Genomic DNA, 23,882 nt, shown 5'->3' with positions numbered 1-23,882 from the left:
TATCTTTAATTTTTGACATTTTAATTATAATGTTTCTTGGTGTGGGCCTCTTTGGGCTTATCTTGTTGGGAGCTCTCTGTGATTCCTTTACTTGGATGTCTGTTTCCTTCCTTAGGTTAGGAAAATTTTCAGCTATTATTTCTTCAAATAAATTTCCTGCTCCTTTGTCTCTCTCTTCTCCTTCTTGGCCACCTATATTACAAATGTTAGTGCACTTAAAATTGTAGCAGAGTTCCCATAGATTGGTCTCATTCTGTCTAATTCTTTTTTCTTTTTTGCTTCAGCTTGAGTGATTTCCTCTAGTCTTCCGTAGAGCTCACTGATCCATTCTTCTGTATCTTCTACTCTGCTATTGAGTGCCTCTAGTGAATTTTTCATTTCCAGTATTGTATTCTTCATTTATGATTGGTTCTTTTTATATTTTCCAGTTCTTTGTTGATGAGCTCACTGTGTTCAACCAGTCTTCTCCCAATATCTGTGAGCATCCTTATGAGATTTTGTTTGAACTCTTTGTCAGGTAGGTTGCTTATTTCTGTTTCATTTAGTGCTTTTTCTGGGGTTTTGTCCTGTTCCCTTGCTTGGATTGGATTCTTCTGTCTCCTCATTATGCCTCTTTCTCTGTGCTGATATCCATGTATTAGGTAAGTTGGCTATGTCTCCTGATCTTGGAGATCTGCCCTTACATTAGAGATGCCTTTTGAGGCCCAGCAGTGTGCTTCCCTCTCATCACCAGTCCAAATGATCCAGGAGTGACCCCTTTGTGGGCTACTTGTGTCCTTCTGCTGTGGCAGGGTTGCTCTTAATGCAGGTACCCAGGGAATCTAGTTTTTCATTCCCTGGCCAGCTGTTTGTAAATCTGGTTTGGGGAGCCTCAGCATGGTTTGCTACAAGGTCTAACAGCACACTCCTATTGCAGTTTTCTGGTTAATTGGGTAGGTACCCAGTGTAGCTGGTTGCTAGGCTCAGGGGCTTGTAGTTGCTATAGGCCTCAGGCCTACAAGGCTGTTGTCAGTTCTTTTAGGCATGCAGGTGAGTGGGGCTGGCCCTAGGCACAGGAGCACTCAATTGTTTCAGGCTTTGGAAGGTGAGGCTGATCCTTTTTGTGGCTATTTGTGAAGCACAGGTCTTCTGCCACTGATAAGCATCACCCCCCACAGCACCACACACACCATCACCACAGTCCTGTTCCATGCACACTTCCCAACCCCCTGGAGCATACCCTGACACCCCACTGCGAAGGCCCCCACCTCTCCACCAATGCCCCCCACAGTTCACCTGGTCCTCATACAGGCCCTGACCAACAGAGGTGGACACACTTGCCTGCCTCTGCAGAATCAAGCCACCCAGTCAATTAAGGCTGACAAGTAGGCTGAGGCCTTGCTTTTAGGTGGGGCCAGTCCCTAGGGAGGGCTGCCTGCCCTGGCTGAACAAGATTAAATCTGCACTCTAGTGAATGTGGCAGCCCCCTGGGCTAACAGGCCAGGGGAAGAACCTCAATGGTGTCTGCCTTTCTGTGTCAGCATGCCAGGGCCAGGTCAGAACAATGGCCCTCACCCATGTCTCAGTCTCCAGAGATGTCTCTCCTCTCACTGAGAGGAGAGGCTGCCAGGTGAGTCTCTTTTCATCAAAGGGCTGTCAGCCTTCTCTCTGGTGATTTTAGGTTGCTGAGACAGGTGAGTTTGAGTGAGGGCCCTTTAAGACCATGGTCTTTCTGGCTTTCATCTGAGAGCTTTTCTAGGGGTATCCCCACTGCAGTTAATAGCCAGCAAAGTGAGATAGTAAGACCCTCGTCTCTGTTGTTCTGAGTCTGAAGGATGATTATAGCAGTATCAGCCCCTGCTCCGTTTCTCACTTCTCCAGGGAGTGCTGTGTACCTTAGAGTGGCTCACCCGTGGCCAGATGAGAAACTCTGCTGCTCCTGAAGGTGGCTTTTTTTCTCTCCAGAAGGAGTTTCTGCCTCTTCCACCTTAGTCAGGATTGTCCCTTGTTGTGGGGGTTCTTTTTATCCAGTTTTCAGTTTTCTATCCAGGGTAATTTTTCCAAAAATAGTTGTAACATGGTTGTGCTCATGGGAGGAGATGAGTTCAGAGTCTGCCTACATCTCCATCTTGACGAGATCCTTAATAAGTGATTTATGTAAAATTAAAAGCAGAAGAACTTGTTTGTTCAGACTATCATTGAACTTCTTTGTTATCTTGGGCATGTTACTCTTTCTGTTTGTGCTTCAACTGCCCATTCTGTAATATGGATAAACTAATACTTGCCCTGATTATTTCAACAGAATTGTTGGTTGATTTAATTGAGATGGTATATATGAAAGTCCTTCATAAATAGAAAAGATGTCTACAAGATTTCGGGTGTTACTGTAGAATCTGCACACAGTTGACATTCAATGAACATGTATGAATTGGTTGTTGAAGCATATCGCATAGCTGCTGGGTGCAAGAAGTTGCAGAGCAGAGTCTGTCCATTTGCCACCTAACATCCTAGATTTCAGGGTCCTCAGGTGTAAAACACACAAACTGGCCAATGTGATTTCTTAGGATCTTTTTAGCTCTATTAGGCTATGATTCTGTTTAATTAGTGCTTCTCAACTGAATTCTCTGTTTATCTTTCACATCATTTAGAAGTACTTTGGCTGCGAGTAAAAGAAAACTTAACCATGTCCGGCCCCACGGCCAAGTGGTTCAACTTGCGCACACTCTATTTCAGTGGCCTGGGTGCATGGATTCAGATCCCAGGCAGGGACCTACACTGCTCCTAGGTCATGCTGAGGCGGTATCCCACTTACAAAGTAGAGGAAGACTGGCAAGAAGGTTAGCTCAGGGCGAATCTTCCTCAGAAAAAAAAAAAGAAAGAATAAAAAGAAAATCACAGCGACTTAAACAAACAGCATGTTATTTTTCTGACATTATAAGAAATCTTGAGATAGATGCTTGCTAGGTCAACTAGTGTGGGGTACACATCTCTCTGTTTTTCTTTGCCTTTAACTTATGGTGACATGTAAGGCATTATGCTCATAATCAGTGCTAGAATAAGGTAGATGGAATGGCTTTAGTTGAATTTTGACCATCTTGTTAGAAAAGAAAATAGTATCCCAAAAACTTTCATCAGATTTCTGTTTGCATCATTTTAGCCATCCCTTTGGCCAAGACTTTGGCCATCCATCCCTGTTTGCAGTGCAGCCTGAGTAAAGGAGTTCTTGGCTGAACACATTTCTGAGCAAAGCCGGGAAACTACCAGCAAGCAGGAAGCAGGGGCTGGATATCAAGTATGTGACCAGCAGTACCTGCAACATTACTCTGCTTAATAGTTTGTCTTTTCAGGTTGATCTACTTCTGCATTTAAATTATGCTTCTTACAGGCCAGCTCCTACTACTATTTCGTGATGTTTCTCAAATGGGATTCCCTCTGTGTAGTCTCTTCCAACAGCTCTGTTAGAATGGAGTGCCTGCTCAGTGTGGCAATGTTAAATGTTTGCTGCCCATATTAATGGCAAAGGCTCTTTTGGGATGGACAAAATTTGAGACATTTATATCTTAAATGCTAACAAAGAGACTGAACAAGAGTAGATGACTGACAAATGTGTAATAAATTGCATATATTTGTGCCTACATATCTTTTACTATTATCATCTCTAAGGTTATTATTTAGTCATAATTTGATAAAATCTAGTAACGAGTTTGAGGCACATTCTCAACTTCTTGGTTTATTAACTGTAGCTACTTTTAAGTTACTGTAAGAAATCCGGTGCTGTGGTTCTGTAATGCTGTGGTGCTTTGGTCCTGTGGTACTGTGGTGCTGTGGTGCTGTCGTGCTGTAGTGCTGTAAGGCTTGTTGCTGTGGTGCTGTGGTGCTGTGGTGCTGAGGTGCTGTGGTGTTGTGGTGCTGTGGTGCTGAGGTGCTGTGGTGTTGTGGTGCTGTGGTGCTGTAGTGCTTGTTGCTGTGGTGCTGTGGTGCTGTGGTGCTGAGGTGCTGTGGTGTTGTGGTGCTGTGGTGCAGTGGTGCTGTGATGCTTGTTGCTGTGGTGCTGTGGTGTTGTGGTGCTGTGGTGCTGAGGTGCTGTGGTGTTGTGGTTCTGTGGTGCTCTAGTGCTGTAATGTTTGTTGCTGTGGTGCTGTGGTGTTGTGGTGCTGTGGTGCAGTGGTGCTGTAATGCTTGCTGCTGTGGTGCTGTGGTGTTGTGGTGCTGTGGTGCTGAGGTGCTGTGGTGTTGTGGTGCTGTGGTGCTCTAGTGCTGTAATGCTTGTTGCTGTGGTGCTGTGGAGTTGTCGTGCTGTAGTGCTGTAATGCTTGTTTTTGTTGTGCTGTGGTGGTGTTGCACTGTAGTGCTGTAATGCTTGTTGCTGTGATGCTGAGGTGCTGTGGTGTTGTGGTGCTGTGGTGTTGTGGTGCTGTCGTGCTGTAGTGTTGTAATGCTTGCTGCTGTGGTGCTGTGGTGCTGAGGTGCTGTGGTGTTGTGGTGCTGTGGTGCTGTGGTGCTGTAGTGCTGTAGTGCTGTAATGCTTGTTGCTGTGGTGCTCTAGTGCTGTAATGCTTGTTGCTGTGATGCTGAGGTGCTGTGGTGTTGTGGTGCTGTGGTGTTGTGGTGCTGTCGTGCTGTAGTGTTGTAATGCTTGGTGCTGTGGTGCTGAGGTGCTATGGTGTTGTGGTGCTGTGGTGCTGTGGTGCTGTAGTGCTGTAGTGCTGTAATGCTTGTTGCTGTGGTGCTCTAGTGCTGTAATGCTTGTTGCTGTGATGCTGAGGTGCTGTGGTGTTGTGGTGCTGTGGTGTTGTGGTGCTGTCGTGCTGTAGTGTTGTAATGCTTGCTGCTGTGGTGCTGTGGTGCTGAGGTGCTGTGGTGTTGTGGTGCTGTGATGCTGTGGTGCTGAGGTGCTGTGGTGCTGTAGTGCTGTAATGCTTGTTGCTGTGGTGCTGTGGTGCTGTGGTGCTGTAGTGCTCTAGTGCTGTAATGCTTGTTGCTGTGGTGCTGTGGTGCTGTGGTGCTGTAGTGCTGTAATGCTTGTGGCTGTGGTGCTGAGGTGCTGTGGTGCTGTAGTGCTGTAATGCTTGTTGCTGTGGTGCTGTGGTGCTGTGGTGCTGTAGTGCTGTAATGCTTGTTGCTGTGGTGCTGTGGAGTTGTTGTGCTGTAGTGCTGTAATGCTTGTTTTTGTTGTGCTGTGGTGGTGTTGCACTGTAGTGCTGTAATGCTTGTTGCTGTGATGCTGAGGTGCTGTGGTGTTGTGGTGTTGTGGTGCTGTGGTGTTGTGGTGCTGTCGTGCTGTAGTGTTGTAATGCTTGCTGCTGTGGTGCTGTGGTGCTGAGGTGCTGTGGTGTTGTGGTGCTGTGGTGCTGTGGTGCTGTAGTGCTGTAGTGCTGTAATGCTTGTTGCTGTGGTGCTCTAGTGCTGTAATGCTTGTTGCTGTGATGCTGAGGTGCTGTGGTGTTGTGGTGCTGTGGTGTTGTGGTGCTGTCGTGCTGTAGTGTTGTAATGCTTGCTGCTGTGGTGCTGTGGTGCTGAGGTGCTGTGGTGTTGTGGTGCTGTGATGCTGTGGTGCTGTAGTGCTGTAGTGCTGTAATGCTTGTTGCTGTGGTGCTGTGGTGCTGTGATGCTGTGGTGCTGTAGTGCTGTAGTGCTGTAGTGCTGTAATGCTTGTTTCTGTGGTGCTGTGGTGCTGTGGTGCTGTGGTGCTGTAGTGCTGTAGTGGTGTAATGCTTGTTGCTATGGTGCTGTGGTGCTGTAGTGCTGTAATGCTTGTTGCTGTAGTGCTGTAGTGCTGTTGTGCTGTGGTGCTGTGGTGCTGTGGTGCTGTGGTGCTGTGGTGCTGTGGTGCTGTGGTGCTGTAATGCTTGTTGCTGTGGTGCTGAGGTGCTGTGGTGCTGTAGTGCTGTAATGCTTGTTGCTGTGGTGCTGTGGTGTTGTGGTGCTGTGGTGCTCTTGTGCTGTAATGCTTGTTGCTGTGGTGCTGTGGTGTTGTGGTGCTGTGGTGCTCTAGTGCTGTAATGCTTGTTGCTGTGGTGCTGTGGTGCTGTGGTGCTGTAGTGCTGTAGTGCTGTAATGCTTGTTGCTGTGGTGCTGTGGTGCTGTGGTGCTGTGGTGCTGTAGTGCTGTAATGCTTGTGGCTGTGGTGCTGAGGTGCTGTGGTGCTGTAGTGCTGTAATGCTTGTTGCTGTGGTGCTGTGGTGTTGTGGTGCTGTGGTGCTGTAGTGCTGTAATGCTTGTTGCTGTGGTGCTGTGGTGCTGTGGTGCTGTAGTGCTGTAATGCTTGTTGCTGTGGTGCTGTGGTGTTGTGGTGCTGTGGTGCTCTAGTGCTGTAATGCTTGTTTCTGTGGTGCTTTGGTGTTGTGCTTTGGTGCTGTGGTGCTGTGGTGCTGTGGTGCTGTAGTGCTATAATGCTTGTGGCTGTGGTGCTGAGGTGCTGTGGTGCTGTAGTGCTGTAATGCTTGTTGCTGTGGTGCTGTTGTGCTGTGGTGCTGTAGCGCTGTAATGCTTGTTGCTGTGGTGCTGAGGTGCTGTGGTGCTGTGTGCTGTGGTGCTGTGGTGCTGTGGTGCAGAAGTGATTTTATGACTGTGGTGTCTTTGCTGTAAGTATCACATAGTATAGCTGTTTATGATATTAACAAAAAGTGATTGAGTGTTTAGCGAATACCTTTATGCCAAATGTTGCAAAAACCATAAATGCGTCAAATAAAAACACACAGATAAATTTACAAGGAAACAAAATAACGAAGTACATCGGAACACTGCCACTTAATCTTTTAAAGGCTCAGCAATGCCCTCTTGAAAATTTAAAGGCACTCAATGATGAGGTAAATTGAAACCAGAAGTTAAGTGCATAGTTTGTTTATGCTTTATGTCATTTCCCCCTGTGGCAATATGACATGAGATATGAGTGGAAGTTTCCAACTAGTACTTAAAGACAATGTTCAAATGTTTATAATCCTAATCCGTGTTTGGCTAAGGCAAGAGAATTTATTTGAGTGGCTCCTGATGTGACACCAAAAGTTGTTCAATTTAATATAAAATGGTCTTAGAGCAGCCATTCTTTGTAGGAACTAGAAAACAGCAAAACTGGATTAGCGATTGCTATCGTTTTAAGTTATTCTAATTGTTTGTCTCGGCAGTGTGTTTCCCTTGGTAGTATGTTTCCCAAGAAAGGTTCAGTAGGAAGATGTATTGTTATGGACATAATGTCTTATCTTTTGAAATGCGTTTAATGATTATAAGAGTTAAGATATGTCCACACAGGTTTTACTTAAATGCAAATAACTTGTTTTTCACAATATGAAGTTGATAAAAGAAAATTCTGGAATTCATGATAAAAAATGATCTATGGGGCCTATTCTATATGTAAGTGCTTTAAGCCATCCAATCTCAATGTGGCATTGAAATTGAGTTTTAGAGATTTAAGAAATTATTGACTTCCAAAGATGATCTGGAGGAAATCTAAATAATTTAGACCCTGAATTATTTCCTCAAAGTAATGTCAGGGAACTTTTTATTTGGATTTTCACTATGATATCAGTTCTCAATGTAATTACGAAAATGGATCAAATGAAACAGTATATCACTTTGAAGTTTATATCAGATTAAATGAAAATAATATAATGAAGGCATATTTCTGTAAAAGCAGTAAATAGTGAAGACTAAATGGGCAGCTGAAATCACTATTGATAACCAGTTCACTGGACTTAAAAAAACACGTTTTTCAGAGACATGGCCAGAAAAAAAGAGGGTAGCATAGAATTATTTAAAAAGCTTTAATCTAGTAACAAGCCACAGGTAGATTGGTTTAAATAGAAGTTGTACCCCCCTATGTATTTGAGATATAGGCAAGTAAGTATATTTAAATCTTTATTTTAGGCCATTTCCATAGAAGTTAAGGAACGATACTATCAAGGCAGAAAAAATATCATAGCTCATGAGAACCATGTATCAATAATCTTAAAATATCAATGAAGCCGTGATTTCTTACTTCACTTGCTAACAATTTGTGGGGATGAAGTTGGCCACACTGAAACCATTGGAGAACAAGGGCACATGTCCTGCAGTGCTAACTGCAATGCAGAGAGTGTACACATGGCATCGTGCTTAAAGACGGAACGGCGACATGATGACATGGCTTTGCTTTATTTTCTCACAAATAGTCCAATGCCAAGTAAAGCTGTGAAAACACAAGCTGGAAATCTCATCATGCTCGAGTGCCAAAATAATCTAAATCTTGTGCGGTTTTTTTCCTCTTAACATTTGGTGCAAACTCCAATATATATGGGGAAAATGGGCCGCATTATTTGCTTCTGTAAATTCTGGTAGGAAAAAATGGGTTTTTCTTCATAATGAATGCATACCCTAACATCCTGAAATCTGTTTTACATATTTTCAAAAACACATTTTCAAACTATCACAGAATTTTAAAAGAGTCGCTTTGTTTGTAGCTTGTCGTCCCGGTTTCTACAAGGCCTCGGATGGTGGTATGAAGTGTGCCAAGTGCCCCCCTCACAGCTCCACTCCGGAAGATGGTTCAGTGAACTGCAGGTGTGAGAATAATTACTTCCGGGCAGACAGAGACCCTCCATCCATGGCTTGTACCCGTGAGTAGTTTTGCTGCAACCCATGCCTCCATGTTTTTTTTATTTTGATTTTTCTTCTTGTTATTGTGCTTTTTTTTTTTATCATTTGGCCCATTTCTTTCCCTTATCCATGTGCAAATCGAAAGCTTTCTCTGCTTCACTTTCTCCATGCCTCGCTCACCAAAAATGCAACATTTATCATACAAAATGAATTAGCTTTTAAGCACTTCCTGCTACAGGACCTCCAGAAAGAAAGAAAACTTTCTGTATCTCGTTCCAGGTCTGCATTATGTTTGACAGAATAGGGGAGGTTATAGGCATGGGGTTTGTGTTTTTTACATTTCTATTCCCTCTTGTTATATGTTGGTCATAGGTCATAAGGTAAAAGGACTAAGATTTATAAAACTAATACTAAAGTTTTCTTAACTATTCACAAGGGCATTGAATTTAGAGGGAAATTCCTTTGTGGGACTTCGTGAGGGCATCTTCAACCTTGAGTCGAAACTCCCCCATTCCTAGCTTAGGGAGGACTGCGCTCTTGAATCCATGTGTCTATAATCTCATGGATTCTCTAAGGACGAATTAAAAGTTTATAATAAAGACAAGATGGCAATTCACTTCTTTCAGTTCCATTGTAAATTATCTATTTCCCTTGTAGTAGAAAACAGAAGTGAGTCTCATTAATCTTTGTTGAACTACTTTGCAGGACCTCCATCTGCACCAAGAAATGTTATCTCTAATATAAACGAGACCTCGGTTATCCTGGACTGGAGTTGGCCCCTGGACACAGGAGGCCGGAAAGATGTTACCTTCAACATTATATGTAAAAAGTGTGGGTGGAATATAAAACAATGTGAGCCTTGCAGCCCCAATGTCCGCTTCCTCCCTCGACAGTTTGGACTCACCAACACGACAGTGACAGTGACAGACCTCCTGGCACACACTAACTACACCTTTGAGATCGATGCCATTAATGGGGTGTCAGAGCTGAGCTCACCACCAAGACAGTTTGCTGCCGTCAGCATCACAACTAACCAGGCTGGTGAGTACTGTGGGAGCTTCCTCCTCCTGCCACCCAGGAGCCAAGTGCTTGACAGAGAGACTGGGGGAAAGGGTGGGAAAAAAGGTGTGAAAGAGCCCTGGGATGTTCTCTTCTATCACTTTTAGACAATTATGGTACATTAAGTAACTCAATTTAATTCTTCAAGTGAGAATAAATCATACTTGTGAGATGATTTTAAACTAGTTTATTCCATTGCTTCCCAATTTGGAATCGTTAAATATTTGAGGCTCTGGAGATAGTGCTTGTGGGACTCCTTGAAACATTTTGATAGTTCAAAGATCTTAGACGTTGAAACTTAGCTTAGAAAAGATTACGTAGGGTATTTATAAATATCTTTACTTTAGTTACATTTATATTAGTTTTCTTTGATATCGTTATTCAGTTATTTCATGCTCTTCAGAAACTCTGAGCATTATAGCTCAGTGACAATTCTCTGATTAATTAAAAATAAGAAGATAAACCCATTTTATTTAATAGATGTAATTCGTATTTAAAATTTCAAAATACGGAATTTGTGCAGAAACATAGTGAAAAGGAGTCTTGGTGGGGAACAGCATGAATCCATACTATGTTGGCAGATTATGAGTAATGGCCCTTTAATATGGAATGGAAAAATTAAACAAAAAACCAAACTTCTCACTTTCTTTATCTTACATGCACAATATTTCTCTTTGCTTTACTGTTACTAAATCTTGTTCTTTCAATCACTCTTGACATCTTCTATGTGTTTTCTAGTTCTCTAAAAATTCTTGTGCTTTTTTTTTTTAATAGTTTTTCTCTTTTTTCAAGTGTGGTGCCCAAAATTATTTATAGGATTTTAGTTTTGATTCTCTCAAACATATCAGTTATACTTCACAGAGTATACAGAAATATACAAATAATACTTCTTTAAGATAAGACAGTCATTTTTCCAATGTTGATAACTGCGGTGAATGAGTAATAAACAGTTTTCTTTGGTAATCAACAAAGCTTGCACAAAATTAAACTGATAGATATTTATCGTGAGTAATTGTTTCTACAACATATCATTATTAGGGATACATTCCAAGCAATTCAATTCAGAGATATTATTGTATCATTTGAACACAAACACTGGAGGCAAAAGGGGAAAAGGAAGAGACAGGGTGCCACCCTGAGCATATTTCAGCCAGAACCACAGGTTCTCCCATCTGCTCCCGGGTGGGCTCACCCCTGAGCTGGAAGTCAGGACTCAGGGTAAATGCTGCTTCTTATCTGTGTTTGACTAAACTGCGGAGTCTGCCTGCTCTCCGCTGGGACTTGACCTTTGCACTGAGGATGTGTATACCGGAGGCCATTGGAGAAGGGTAAGGGGAGAAGAGCAAATTCTCCTACACACTGGAAGAGTCTTAGAGCAACCAAATACCTCATGGAAGCACTCACCACTTTCCTTTCCCTCACGTGGCTGGCTCAGGAAGGTGAGTTAAACTACCAAGGGTATACGATTAATAGGTATCATCCAGGCCTAACTCTCGGCAAGTATGCAACCAGTGTGACTCTGCTGGCTGTTAAAACTGTGTACCACTTCTATACTGGTTAGAATAGTGCTAACTACTTCTGGGCATCTGAGTTAACTAGTATAGATGCATTTCTAGTTAACTCCTTAAGTACCTAGAGTAGACCCTAGACCCAGTTTCTCAAGTCTACCCCATTCTCCCCCGTAATCAAGCAACCAAAAGGATAAATCCTGGCACAAGAGGGGGTCTCCAGAGCCCTTGCTCTTGAGAGGCCCCTGTCCCTGCCGTGCTGTTGAGACATAATTTAAATGTCACCCCTGGAAGGTCCATGTTCAAACGTCTCACTTTCTGATTCCAAATCCTTCTTTTGTTCCCAAATCCCACTTTGCTTCTGGTGTCCTATATTGATGAAAATCTTACACTTTTACATTGTCTCTTGGTGATAAACTTTATTTGTGGAAAAAAAAAACATGACTTTTAAATGAAGTGCACTGTATGATTATTTTAATCTTGCTGACTGCATCTATAATTTTTACTGCTTGAGCTGGATCCCGGACCAACCAGCAAATGTTTCACTTTGCTTCAGTTAAGGATATTTAAATGTTGTAACTAATAATGTTTAAAAATTTGTAACTTAGGTTTATTTCACTGTCTTCCATGAGGGGAAAAAAATGAGTAATGGTATTGCTATGTATCACTTGATTATAGCTTCTCATATTCAATGAAGACAGGAATTTTAAGAAATTATAATTATGTGGTAAATGGCTTTCGCAAATCCTATATTTCAGGCTGATTTACTACCTGGCTTAAAATAGGAGCATCAATCTGTGTTATAATTATCTCCTAAGTCAAACAGAACGTATGAAAACAAGCAAAACTCCTTATTTCCTATCTTATCATTGGCCTCTGGCTTTCAGACAATGCATTTATCAGGAAACTAATAGTTCCAGATATATACAGTGAATGAATCTAGGTAAAGTGGCAACCACAAGCAGGCCAAGACATTAAAAAATAAATGGGGTTGATGTTTTGGCCCTCCCAGTTACAAATCACAGGGCAAGAGGGATATTCAGCAAGGATGACATCAGTTACTCTCTCTAAACTCATTCTCATTTTTTAAAAAATCACAAATTCATCTACAGTATGCACCACTACACATTTTATATGTTTATTTCAGGGTGTCTGTATCATTTCATGTGCCTGGGGAAGTAGAGATCTTTGTTCCATCTTTAAATCCCCACGGTAAGATATATAAGCAAGATTAGAAGCAATGCCATTTCTCCAGGGAGTGTTTCTTTGTTTTGCTTTATTTTTGTTCTTGTGAAGGTTAATGGACTGGTAGCTTTGAAAAATGAGCTCCCTACCACTAGAAAGATATGGCTGTGACAGATATGATGCCATGGTGTTTAAATTCCTCCTGGTCTCTCTATCTTTGACATGGATATAAAGGGGAAATGTGAATGTGTCCCTTTTAATTTAGTTTGTGAGATTGAGTCTGTTGATTTTTCTCTTGATTACATTGTAAAAGGCATGTGATGACCACATGATAAGGCACCTTCTAAATTGTAAAGGATTATGTTGTAAATTTGGATGTTAGTTCTCAGCTCTCAATACTTTCACAAAGCATGTGAGTGAGATAAAAAGCATGGTCTCTGCATAAAGATTGTATCCATGAATCCATCAGTCAACCATGTACAGAAAGAACTGCAGATTGCAAAACAAAAATCTTAGAGTTGTAACTTGGTGTAAATTGCTACTTCTTGTTTTCTTCCTTGAATGAGTATATTTACCTTTGTAAGGGAGGAAGACATTTCCTCTACACACTGTAGGTCCTTCTGGCCAGACAACAAATTAAATTCACATGAGACAGAATAACAGGAGAAAACTAAACAAAGCTTTATTACATGTGTACATGGGAGAGACTCAGGCAAACTGAGCAACTCACCAAAATGGCAGAAGCTCTCACCTTAAACACCATCCTCAGCTAAAGACAAAGGTGGATGTTGGGGGTGGGGGGAGTCAGTTACAGGAGGTTACCAAAAGAGTACAGTTAAACAAGAGTAAGGCTATTATGCAGATTTAAGTCCTTGCCTACCACATTGATAAGAGTTTCTAGAGATAAGGTCATCCCCTCTTCTTCCTGGTACAGAGAGGGAGACAACTTTACAGATGGAGATTTCCTTTAAAATGTAAATGTCTCTTAACAAAGGGTAACTTCTACTTTTCAGAGTTTCTCTCATGTCTGCAGTTTTTAAAAGTAACCAGGCCAAAATAATCCTCACGCCAGAGACATATCTTTGGGTGGCCAATTCCAATCCCCCACACCTTTCGGTTCCAGAAACAATCATTCCACTAGTGGAGTATCTGTCTCTGTTTATTCTCAACCTCCATTATACAATCTACTTCTTTTTTCACTATCGTACAGCATATAATGATCTCAGACTAGAATCGGGGGCACTAACAGAGAATTTATGGGCTTTCAATTTCACGGTATACCCCTGCCCCCATTTTACGACTGGAGAAACTAAGATTTGGGAAGCTTTTCCAACATTTCATTGAGATCAAACTTCCATTTATGTCTCCCAACTCCAACTGCACTTTCAACTCCTATTCTCATATTTTTTCTGTGATCCTGTGATTCATGCCATGTAACTACAAAAATAAATGCTGCCTTGGAGATAGAGAGGGGATTTCCTGGGAAAATTAATTACAACCCATGCCATCCACAGTAAAGCTGCTCCTTGTTTCTCAATCATTTATCATAGGGTTTCTTAGGAGTATTCTGCAAGAGATCTTCCTTATCATCCCCACTCCTCCCAAACCTAGTCTTATCCTTTACTCATTCTCTGTAGATGATTTTTCTTCTCTGATATTTGATTATAAAAACAAATATAAACTTGGTCTCGGTCCCAGTTCACAGGACTCCTAGAAACCTTTGGAATTTCCTAAGTGATAGGAGCAATAAAGGTGTAATTTTTTGTTATTCATAGCAAGTGTTTGGCCTCTGGGGAGGAAAGAAGAGCTGGAAATAGAGTTTAATCGCCAATGGCCAATGATCTAATCAATCATGCCTATGTAGTGAGGCCTCTTTAAAAGCCCAAAAGATGGAGCTCAGAGGGCTTCTGGATTGGTGAGCACATACATGTGCTGGTAGGTGATGTGCCTGGAGAGGGCATGGAAGCTCTGTGCCCTTTCCCATGTACCTTGCCCTGTGCATCTATTCCATCTGGCTATTCCTAAGTTGTATCCTTTTATAATAAACTGATAATCTAGTAAGTAAAGTGATTTCCTGAATTCTGTGAGCTGCTCTAGCAAATTAACTGAAGCCGAGGAGGAGGTCATGGGGATCTCCAGTTTATAGCTGGTGGGTCAGAAGCACAGATAACAACCTGGACTTGAGATTGGCATCTGAAAGGAAGTGTCTTGTTGGACTGGAGCTCTTAACTTGTGAGATCTTATGCTAACTCAGAACTGAACCGAGTTGTCGGACATTCAGCTGGTGTTGCAGAATTTGTTGGTGTGCGGAAAATCCCCACACATATGGTGACCAGAAGTCAAGTGTTCTGTGAGTTGAGTATTGAAAGTAAAGGAGACAATACAGAAGTGTGTTTTCCTTCTTACACTCCCCTAACTTAGAAAGACCATAAAGCTTAGGAGGGGAGAGAAAATGCTAGTCCCCTCCTTGTCTTGAAATCTAAGTTCCCCTCTAAACTTGCTAACTCGCATGGATTCCTGACTCTGAAGAATGAGCTCTCCAGCACTCTCCTCGCCTTCTAGCATCATTAGCCAGCACTCTGCTGGCTCTCTTTCTTTGCCTTTCATGTTGCATAGGTTTTCCTTCATCTTAGAGGAAGATACAAATGATGAAATAGCAGCAGCAGCAACAACACAAGATTCCATCGATTTTTCTCCTAATGTTCAATCTAAGATTAGATTTTCTTATCAAGTAATCCTTACTTCTCCTTTCCTTCTCTCATCCATACTGCAGTTCAGTTTTTGCCTTCACTTGACAGCAAGTCCCCTCCTGAGAACCAGTAATAGTTTCTTATTTGTGTCTTTATCTTAAATTGTTAAGAAGAATGTAAATTTCCTGACATTATTGACCTTGTCTCATGTTCACATTTGTATTTCTCAGACTTAGAACAATGTTTTCTAACACCTTGTAATGACTCAGATGTGTACTGAATGAATGAATGATTGTTTAATGGAAATTTCCATCATTCAAAAATTAAAAGTTTCTCCCTCACACCACTTATTCTTGCCCTCTCTACCAGTAAGACCATCATTTTCCCCAGCACCCCAGACTCTAACGCTTGGCCTCATCTTTGGTTCCTCTTTTCCATTTAAGAAGTTCTCACACGCTGTGGAGTTTTCCTTTGAATTGTTTTAGATGCTCGTAACTTTTTCTCCACACTTAGTGTTCTATTTTTAAATTACTCATTATAACGTTTATAAATAAATAATGCCATGAATTAGAATAGTCCTCTTTTAATTATGTTGAGATTCCAAGAAAAAAGAGAGTTGGAACTAAAATGTATTAATTTAAATAAAAATATCCTACTGCCCAGCTTCTTATTTCCCCTGAGATAGCTGTAAAAAGGGCTAATGGATCATCAAATATATTCGAATGCCTTTTTTATGTTCATGTAATGTATGCCCCCAGCCATGCAGGAATTTACAATCTAAGTACAGGTTTTTTTTTTAATTCTATGAAACAAATAAACGAGCACAAGATACTACGTAACTAAGGAAGTTCAGAAGGGGAAGTTAGGGATTGTCAGGAAAGCTTTAGAGAGAAGAGTTTAGATGTACTTTGAAAAATAGAAATAAAACAGGTTTTAAAAAAAGGAAGTATCTCTATATATCAATCACGATATTGGAGTTGAATTTCCTGGATAACAGGAAGGAGGGACTGAGAAGTAGAGATGGGTCTTGTTAAGGGGTAACAAGAAATTGGGTTGGATAGTCAGGGAAGGCCAAGCAACCTGCATGTTAGATAGTAGGGTATTGGAGAGAGATACATAGTTTGAGTAGAAGAGTAACTTCATTTGATCTGTGTTTTAAGAAGCTTAAAAAGCAAGGGATAGAGTCAATAAATACAATTCTTAGCATATGAATGCCTGAATTATAAAGAAAGAAGGAAATAAATGACATCACTGTATTTACGAGTAGTAGTGTTATCTGAAATTATTATTTTCAAGTCTAAAATAGAATTTAAAAAGTTTTGAGTCATAAATTCAACCCAAAAAATGTTTTAGAAGTTTTTGACCTTTTCCTGTTAGGATTCTAGATGGCCCGATCATTGATATTGAAGTACCGTCAGTCCTAGAACTATTTTGCCTTGGAGTCCTATAATCAAATAAACAACTTGAAGTAGAGACTTAGGTAAATGCCATCATGTTTCTCCCAATATACATGAGTTGAAAGAGATGTCCCTCCATTCTCTGGGTCCTGGTATTGCTCTAGTGTTTCCTTTTTCAATATCTCCCTCCACCTTGAGCTTTTTGCTCCAGGTATGCACATTTTTCATATTATTTTCTAGTTCCATTTAAACTTACTTATTCCTCTGTGAAGATTTCCTGACCCTGATACTTCCTTGCAGTGATGGACCTTTCCTTCTTTTGCTTTCCCCTACTCGAGTTCTGCACATACGCATATAGCCTCTATCATAAAATTTGATCTGTTCACACGTATGAAAATGTTACAAAATAATATTAAAGTATACATCATGTGCATATGCCTTGACCCAGATTCCTTAAAAGCTAACATTTTACTACATTTGCTTTATCATTCTCTCCCCCGTCTCCTTGTCTATATAGATATTATTTATTTCTGAACCACTTGAGAGTAAATTCCACATATTATGCCTCTTTATTCCTAGATACTTCAATGTGAATTTCCTGAAAACAATAAAATCTCTTACATAAACAAGATACATTTATCACTATTAAGATATGAACATCATTCCATACTTTGATTTCATCTGCAGATATGAGTCAGTCCCTTTAGCAAAAACAAGTTGATGTTCTGTTTACCTTCAGTTTCTGTTATATAGCTTCTATCCATAATAATGAATAAAGTAATAATTTTATGTAAATTAAGTCAAATACAAGAATATGAAGGGAAAGGAAACCAAAACTTATTGGCAGGATTTTCGAGGTGCTTAATATTAGTCTAGGAATTTCACAGTTGCCACCCCATTCAAAAATGACCAGTAAATAATATTATGTAAAACAAGGAGAACTCAAATTAATTTTATTTAGATTTCCTATTGAATGACCATCAATGTATGCAAAGAAGGATAGCATTTTAGAGACTGTCTAGTATATTGAAAACACTCCTGTCTTTGGCTTTAGAGTGAATGGCCTCCATCATCCACTTAATTTAATGAGCAAAGACAAATCTTTTCTTGTCTTCGGTTCATAAATTACTATCCATCACATGAAGGGATCAAACTAGAAATCTAATGATAATTTTTCCTCTTTTATTTATTTTTTGTGATTCTCGGACTACAATTCAGAACTTCCTTAGTAGTATAATTTGTTTTTGAAGAAGATTAGCCCTGAGCTAACATCTGCCACCAATTCTCCTAGCTACTGAGGAAGACTGGCCCTGAGCTCACATCCGTGCCCATCTTCCTCTACTTTATATGCAGGATGCCCGCCACAGCATGGCTTGACAAGTGGTGCATGGGTCTGCAACTGGGATCCAAACTGGCGAACCCCTGGCCGCCAAAGAGGAACCTCCAAACTTAACTGCTTTGCCACCGGGCCGGCCTCTTACTAGTACAATTGTAATCAGTCAATAGGTTTTATTGGACATTAATTCACCTATCAACTCACTTTCTGTAGAGGATTTTAGAAGCTATCTCGCCTTGATTTTAAGGCCTGCTATTTTACAGAATGAAGTAAGGGTGTCCATTAGTAGAAAAAGAAGTAGACACATTTAATAAATCTTGAATAAACAAAACACACTTTTTATATGAATTCTAAAATATCAGATCCCTTTTGTTAAGTTTAGAATCTACTCTAATTTTTACATTGATAAGGCAGATATTTCTAAATCTTCTATATTCCCTATTCTGAAATGTGTTCCCTCTACCCACCTTGCTATTCTCCTGGGATTTATAAATAGTACATATAGAAATATATATATATATATATATATATATATACACATACATATATATATATATATATAGCGTGTATAGATTACATGAGGAAGACCTCATGTCAAAGACAGCCAGGCAGGCTTGAGCAGTTCTGAAGAAGTAAATGTTTCAAAACAAAGGTAGAAAATGTGCACAGCTGGATCTGCTATTAAGCTATGGACACATATTGGTGTAGTACCTATAACATGTATGCTGTCATGTAATTATGTACTCTGGAAGTAAACTAGACACAAGAGGAATCTACATGAATTCTTTCAGAATGTGAAGGAAGGTGTCTTGTAGCATCAGTGGCATGAATCAGAATGTTAAAATGTAATGAAAATCAACTACAAAATAGTAGAGATAAGATTCCAGTAATGCATTCTGATGAATCCTCGCCTCCCTGTTTCACTTCTATGATTAATAAACCCTAAGAATTGAGGTTTTAGCTTTCATTTCTCTCAATAAATGAGGGCTGAATCAGGGCCAGAGATTACAAGTGAATGTATACCTTGCACTTTTCCTGATGCATTTTACCTATGTGGTGATTTCACTTCTTTCTTTCTGATTTGAAGTCAAGGCAGATACCTGTGCATCTGGGAAGGTCACTCTGCAGTGTGTGCCTGAAGCATTCCACCTCATTTCACATATTAGTGATGCCTTTCAGCCATCATAACTCGGCATGGAGGCATTATGTATCTGCAGCATGAGCAATAAGCTGAACAAAAGCAGAGCCATATATTGTCCTGACAGTTATTCAGAACCTTTCTATGAGCTGAAAGCCACAACTGTACTGAGAACCAGCAAATGAAGACAGTTTGGGGGCTTCCAGAATCTAAACTAAATTCTCATTCCGTCTCCATTTCTGATCTTTAAGACAACTGGAATTGATGGAGCAGATGTGTGCCTGGAGGATAGGGTCGCCTTTTCCTGTTGGTTTCTCCTGCAGGGTGCTCACAAGAGCAGGAATATCAACAACCAGCTAGAGGAGGAAATCTGGTGTTAACTAAATCATGTGGAGGCAGAAATGGCCATTTATTACTAACTTGTGTCATCTTCACTGCATCTTTCCAAGAGCAACAGAAATCTTTCTTATTCTACTTTTTCTCAAGCATAACATTTTTGGTCTCAAACACAGTAAAGATAATTTATCTTTTAAATACACTCTGCCCCTCTGAGGTTAAGTTACATATAAAAAGTCCTTAAGGAATAATTGCAATATATGCTAATAATTGAGAAATTTAATAAGCGCAAATATTTAGAAGGAAAAGATGCTCTGTTCTCAAAAGCAAAAGTCTTCCTCCCACAGGCCGGGTGCTTTCATAATAAACTCTTTGCTTTGCAAAGGATGTCTATAAAGATTAAAGAAAAGAAAGGGAAAGAAAAGAAATGGACAGACATATAGGAGGAAATCAGATGAGAAAAGAGTAGTCTAACAATCAGCTAATATATACACAACTATCTGCGGAGGATAATTGGGTGTGTATCCTCTAAGAAGGAGCATGTGTTACAGATGTTCATGCAGATTTCCAATGGCAAAGGAAAAGATTCTCTATTTCTGCTTCATTGAGTAAAGCTTGCTTTATTTTCCTTCTATTAAAATGCTTTCAAAAAGGTTTTTCATAATTGACGTCTCAAATGCATTGCCTAATATACCATTGACTCCCAGTAAAGGACTAACTTTTAGAACATAATATGCTTCTTTCTTGATTTGATTTGATATGGTAGAAGAATTTGGTTTAATTTGAAATCTTTATTTCTGAAAAGTTTAAAAAATGAATCTCATCAATCATACTTGAGATATGTTTCTATTCTAAGCTATTTTTATAAATTTTTATTATTGCAGATAGAAGATAGATGTCCTTATTAAAATCTCAATATAAAGCAGCAAGATAAAGAACTAAGTTTTACAACAAATTATTTATGTATGTATGTGTGTGTGTTTGTGTTTTTGTGTGCATATGTATACATATCTCAAGAAGGATATAAAGTTCCAGAAAGTGTATGAAGTCTAACAGATCTGAGAGACGAAAGTCTCTTTTCTACTAAATTATTTTAACTTGTATAGTTTTACTCTTAATTATCTTATCTTTTTAATACAAATTATATCTACATTGAGATGTGGTGAAGACAAGAACAAATGCCTATATAGGCATTTATAGGATTTGCTACTTATAAGTGATCAATACTTGGTAGTTAATATCTTTAGTGAACGTTTGGAACACGGCAATAAATGCATTCTTGAAGATTAAAATAGCTTTTAGGTAACTCCTGGTTTTCTTTGGCAATAAACAACACACTTGATTAATTGCTTTTTTCTGTTCCCTGAGCATTGACAGAGCACTTAGCGTGAGCCGGGTACTACACCGTTGCACTGGGGACAAAATAATGACTGAGATGTGGCTACTATCTTCAAGGAGCTCTCAGTTTAGTGAAAGATATTAAAGGTTTTAAGAAACTAGCATGAAATTGATTGGTTTGGCCACTAAAAGGCAGGCCGAGCCAGCTGGCAAGAGACTTCAAGAAGCATCAGCAACTTAGTGAAGCCATCCAATGAAACAAATTTGTCTTGAATTCACAGATAATGCCAAATTATGTATAATAGCTTCATCTTATTTTTAATTGCTAAAGGAGAGATTTTTTAAAAACTACCGTTTTTGTGATGTCATGCTAAAAGACAGTATACTATCCCAAAGATTTTCACTGAGGAAAAAGGAAGGGAAATAAAACCCTTTAGATTATAGATGAATTAAATTACAGTTGCATGTGTAGTTTAATGGTCTCTCAATTGAATGTCTGGTTTGTAGAAAGCACTTAGTCAAAATATGTGAACTTATAATCATGGGATGAAACCACATATTTGGATCTGTCCAGTGAAAGTTTCCACATCAGTCTGGCTTTTTACCCACTTATTTGTCCTTTCACCCACCTATTAGTTGATCAAACTTTTTTGTTATTAGTATGGGATGAAGCATTCTGTTTAGTTGAATAAAGAAATTTATAAACAGTTACCATATAAAGAATGTGAAACTAGAATGCACTAATGTGTAATTCATAGTAATTATCATGAAAGTAACTCTTCATCTCAGTAATTAAGAAAATGTCAAAATTTTAGAAATGTTCATGACAATCATTGTAAGCATGAATCGTAATTGTTCTGAAGATATATGGCTATAATTTAGCACTGATGACATAACAGTATGCCAGGTTTTACTAGTCTGTCTGCTAATATTTGTTAAGACACCCATATTTACAAGTATTGCCTATTTGTGAAAGTTGAAAGATACTGCTTGCTCTCTCTATTAAAAGTAATAAAACTATTGAAATGGGTTTCAAAAGGAGAAATCTATCAGAGGAATTAGATATAAAGGAATAAGCCACCATTCTTTGTCCAGGTTGATCTACATATACATTTTGTTGGGAGATAAGAGTTTGTCTTCTTGGGAAGTACTTAAGGAGATTATAAAATGTAAGTGCATTGCACATGGAGTACTGGTATTTATACAACTATTTGCTATAATTTTAGAATACTGAATAAAGTTTTAAAAAATTTTATATAGATTCAGATAATAAACATTTCTCTGCTGTCAGTAGCTGTTTCTTATTTAGATGAGCTGCTGGGCGTTAGCTGTGTTGCGTATATTTGTGTGCATCTTTGAGTTGTAGTAGTCTAAGGGAATCATTGAAGGAAATCCGAATATTGACTATTTACAGCAGCAAACAAGGGTGAACGCCAGTTGTTTGCCAAACACTGTGCTGGGTATTTTATGGTATCATTTAAGACTTAAAACACCCCTGTAACTGGAGCATTATGACTCTTATTTATAGAAGTAGAAACTAGTTTCAAGAATTAAGTTAATTAGCCTCAGTTGTCCAACTTATCCAAGTGGCTGAGCAGAATTTGAATCCAGGTCTTTCTTGTACAACAGTATTTCCCAATTTTCAGTAAACAACTTACTGCTTTCAGGAATGTTGCTTCTACTACATACCACCAGGACTCGTAACTTAACAGCAAGCTTAATTAAATCAAGCTTCACCTTTTTTTCCCCTAAAATGTATTTGAAAAAAGAACGTTACTCTTGAAAACTAATATCACTTACTAAATATTTATGACAAATTAGATAAAAAACATTTGTTCATGTAAGCCTAAGATCCTTTCACAAGCCACCGAGGGGAAGTTGCACGCTGAGTCATACAATGCTTCCCTCCAACACTGCCTCACTGGCAGTTGCTTAGATTGGGTCTGTAACCCCCAGGGCTCCCATTTCTGGTAATGGCAACACCATCCTTCCAAGTTACTCAGATCAAAGCTGTTGAAGTCATCCTTGAATCCTCTCTTTCTCTTCATCTTACATCTGACCCATCAGTTTATTCTATGAAATGGTTCTTCAAAGCACGATGAGAATCTTAACACTTCCTAGCACATCCGTCGCTACTACCCCAGTTCCGTCATCTTGCAGTCGGATTATTTAAAGTGTCTCCTAACTGGATTCCTTCCCTCCACCTTTGCCTTCTTTACAAAAATAAACCTCTCATAATGTTTATTATCATTAATTATTTCATTATATTCATTAATGGTTTTTAATATTTTTTCTGAAATATTTTATAACTGGTAGAATTCCCTCATTATTTTAAATATTTTACTCACTTCTCCTATTTCCTTTTAAAAGGAAAATAGATGGGAATTATTTTTCTATTTGATCATTAAAAAGGTGAAACAAATAACCTCTCACATGACCAAATAGGTTTATTTAAAAAAAGATAAAACAAGGCTCAGGAAGGAATTGCTACTAATAATTGTGTGCTCTTAAGTGCTGACCCATGACTTTGATGACTTACTAAGACAACAGCTTGGGCACTTGGCATCTCTTTTCTCAGTCAACATCTCACATATAAAATATTCACCTTCAACATCTTACCTACAATGCACACATGGCTTTGAACCCAAAAGAATACACTAAAACAGCAAGAAAAAAGGTGCATTAGTGTTGCCCAAGGCACAGCTCAGGCCTTTCTGAGCCTCTGCCCTTTGTAAATAAAGACCTATGAGTTCCTGATCTATACATTTTGTTAAGATCCGTTTTTACAAGGGTGTATGTGTAACCTAAGATATAAGCTTGAAAGTGGATATGATTGGTGCTGTGTGACAGGACCACAGATGTTCAGGACATGATCTATTTGTTTTTTACCCCAGTGGCCCTTATAAAAAGGGCTAGAAGATCGGCTTATCACAAGTCCACCAATGACATGATATAGAGAGACCCCCAGTTCAGTGGCTGTTATTACAGCTGTGTCCTGTTACATATTAGAGACCTAGAACATGCTTGCATTCCGAATGGCATTTATCTTTTGAATTTCAAACTTTCCTGCCATAAATAAGGATTTTCTGCTTTTCAAAAATGTTTCACAGTTTAGTCTAGGGAATACTGAAAGGTTACTTTTACTTAATGAAATCCCCCCTTTAAGGATTTCTGGAGCTAAGATGAACATTTTCTGAGTGCTGATCTCCACAGACCTGTGTCACTCTTCTCTCTACCCATTTCTGGCAATTCCCTTAGCCTGGAGAGGTGATAATAATTGAGTTTCACAAAACCGACAGGTGGAGACCATATAAGAGTTGGCCTTTGATATGGTTTAATAATTCT

General features: G+C 39.5%; 1 protein-coding gene across 2 annotated transcripts in view; it reads left to right on the top strand.

The window, feature by feature from the left end:
- The window catches only part of EPHA3 (EPH receptor A3), a 368,458-nt gene that overhangs the window by 235,126 nt on the left and 109,450 nt on the right, over positions 1 to 23,882 (top strand). For both annotated transcript variants that reach the window (XM_001501427.7, XM_005606092.4), the window contains exons 4-5: positions 8,415 to 8,570; positions 9,256 to 9,591. In XM_001501427.7, coding sequence (XP_001501477.3) covers positions 8,415 to 8,570; positions 9,256 to 9,591 — 492 coding nt within the window. The remainder of the gene's footprint in view (positions 1 to 8,414; positions 8,571 to 9,255; positions 9,592 to 23,882) is intronic.

The sequence above is a fragment of the Equus caballus genome, chromosome 26 (genome assembly GCF_041296265.1).
Source record: "Equus caballus isolate H_3958 breed thoroughbred chromosome 26, TB-T2T, whole genome shotgun sequence".
NCBI classification, from domain to species: domain Eukaryota; kingdom Metazoa; phylum Chordata; class Mammalia; order Perissodactyla; family Equidae; genus Equus; species Equus caballus.
Note: the sequence above shows the minus strand (reverse complement) of the source record. Positions and strands in the feature narration are given on the sequence as shown.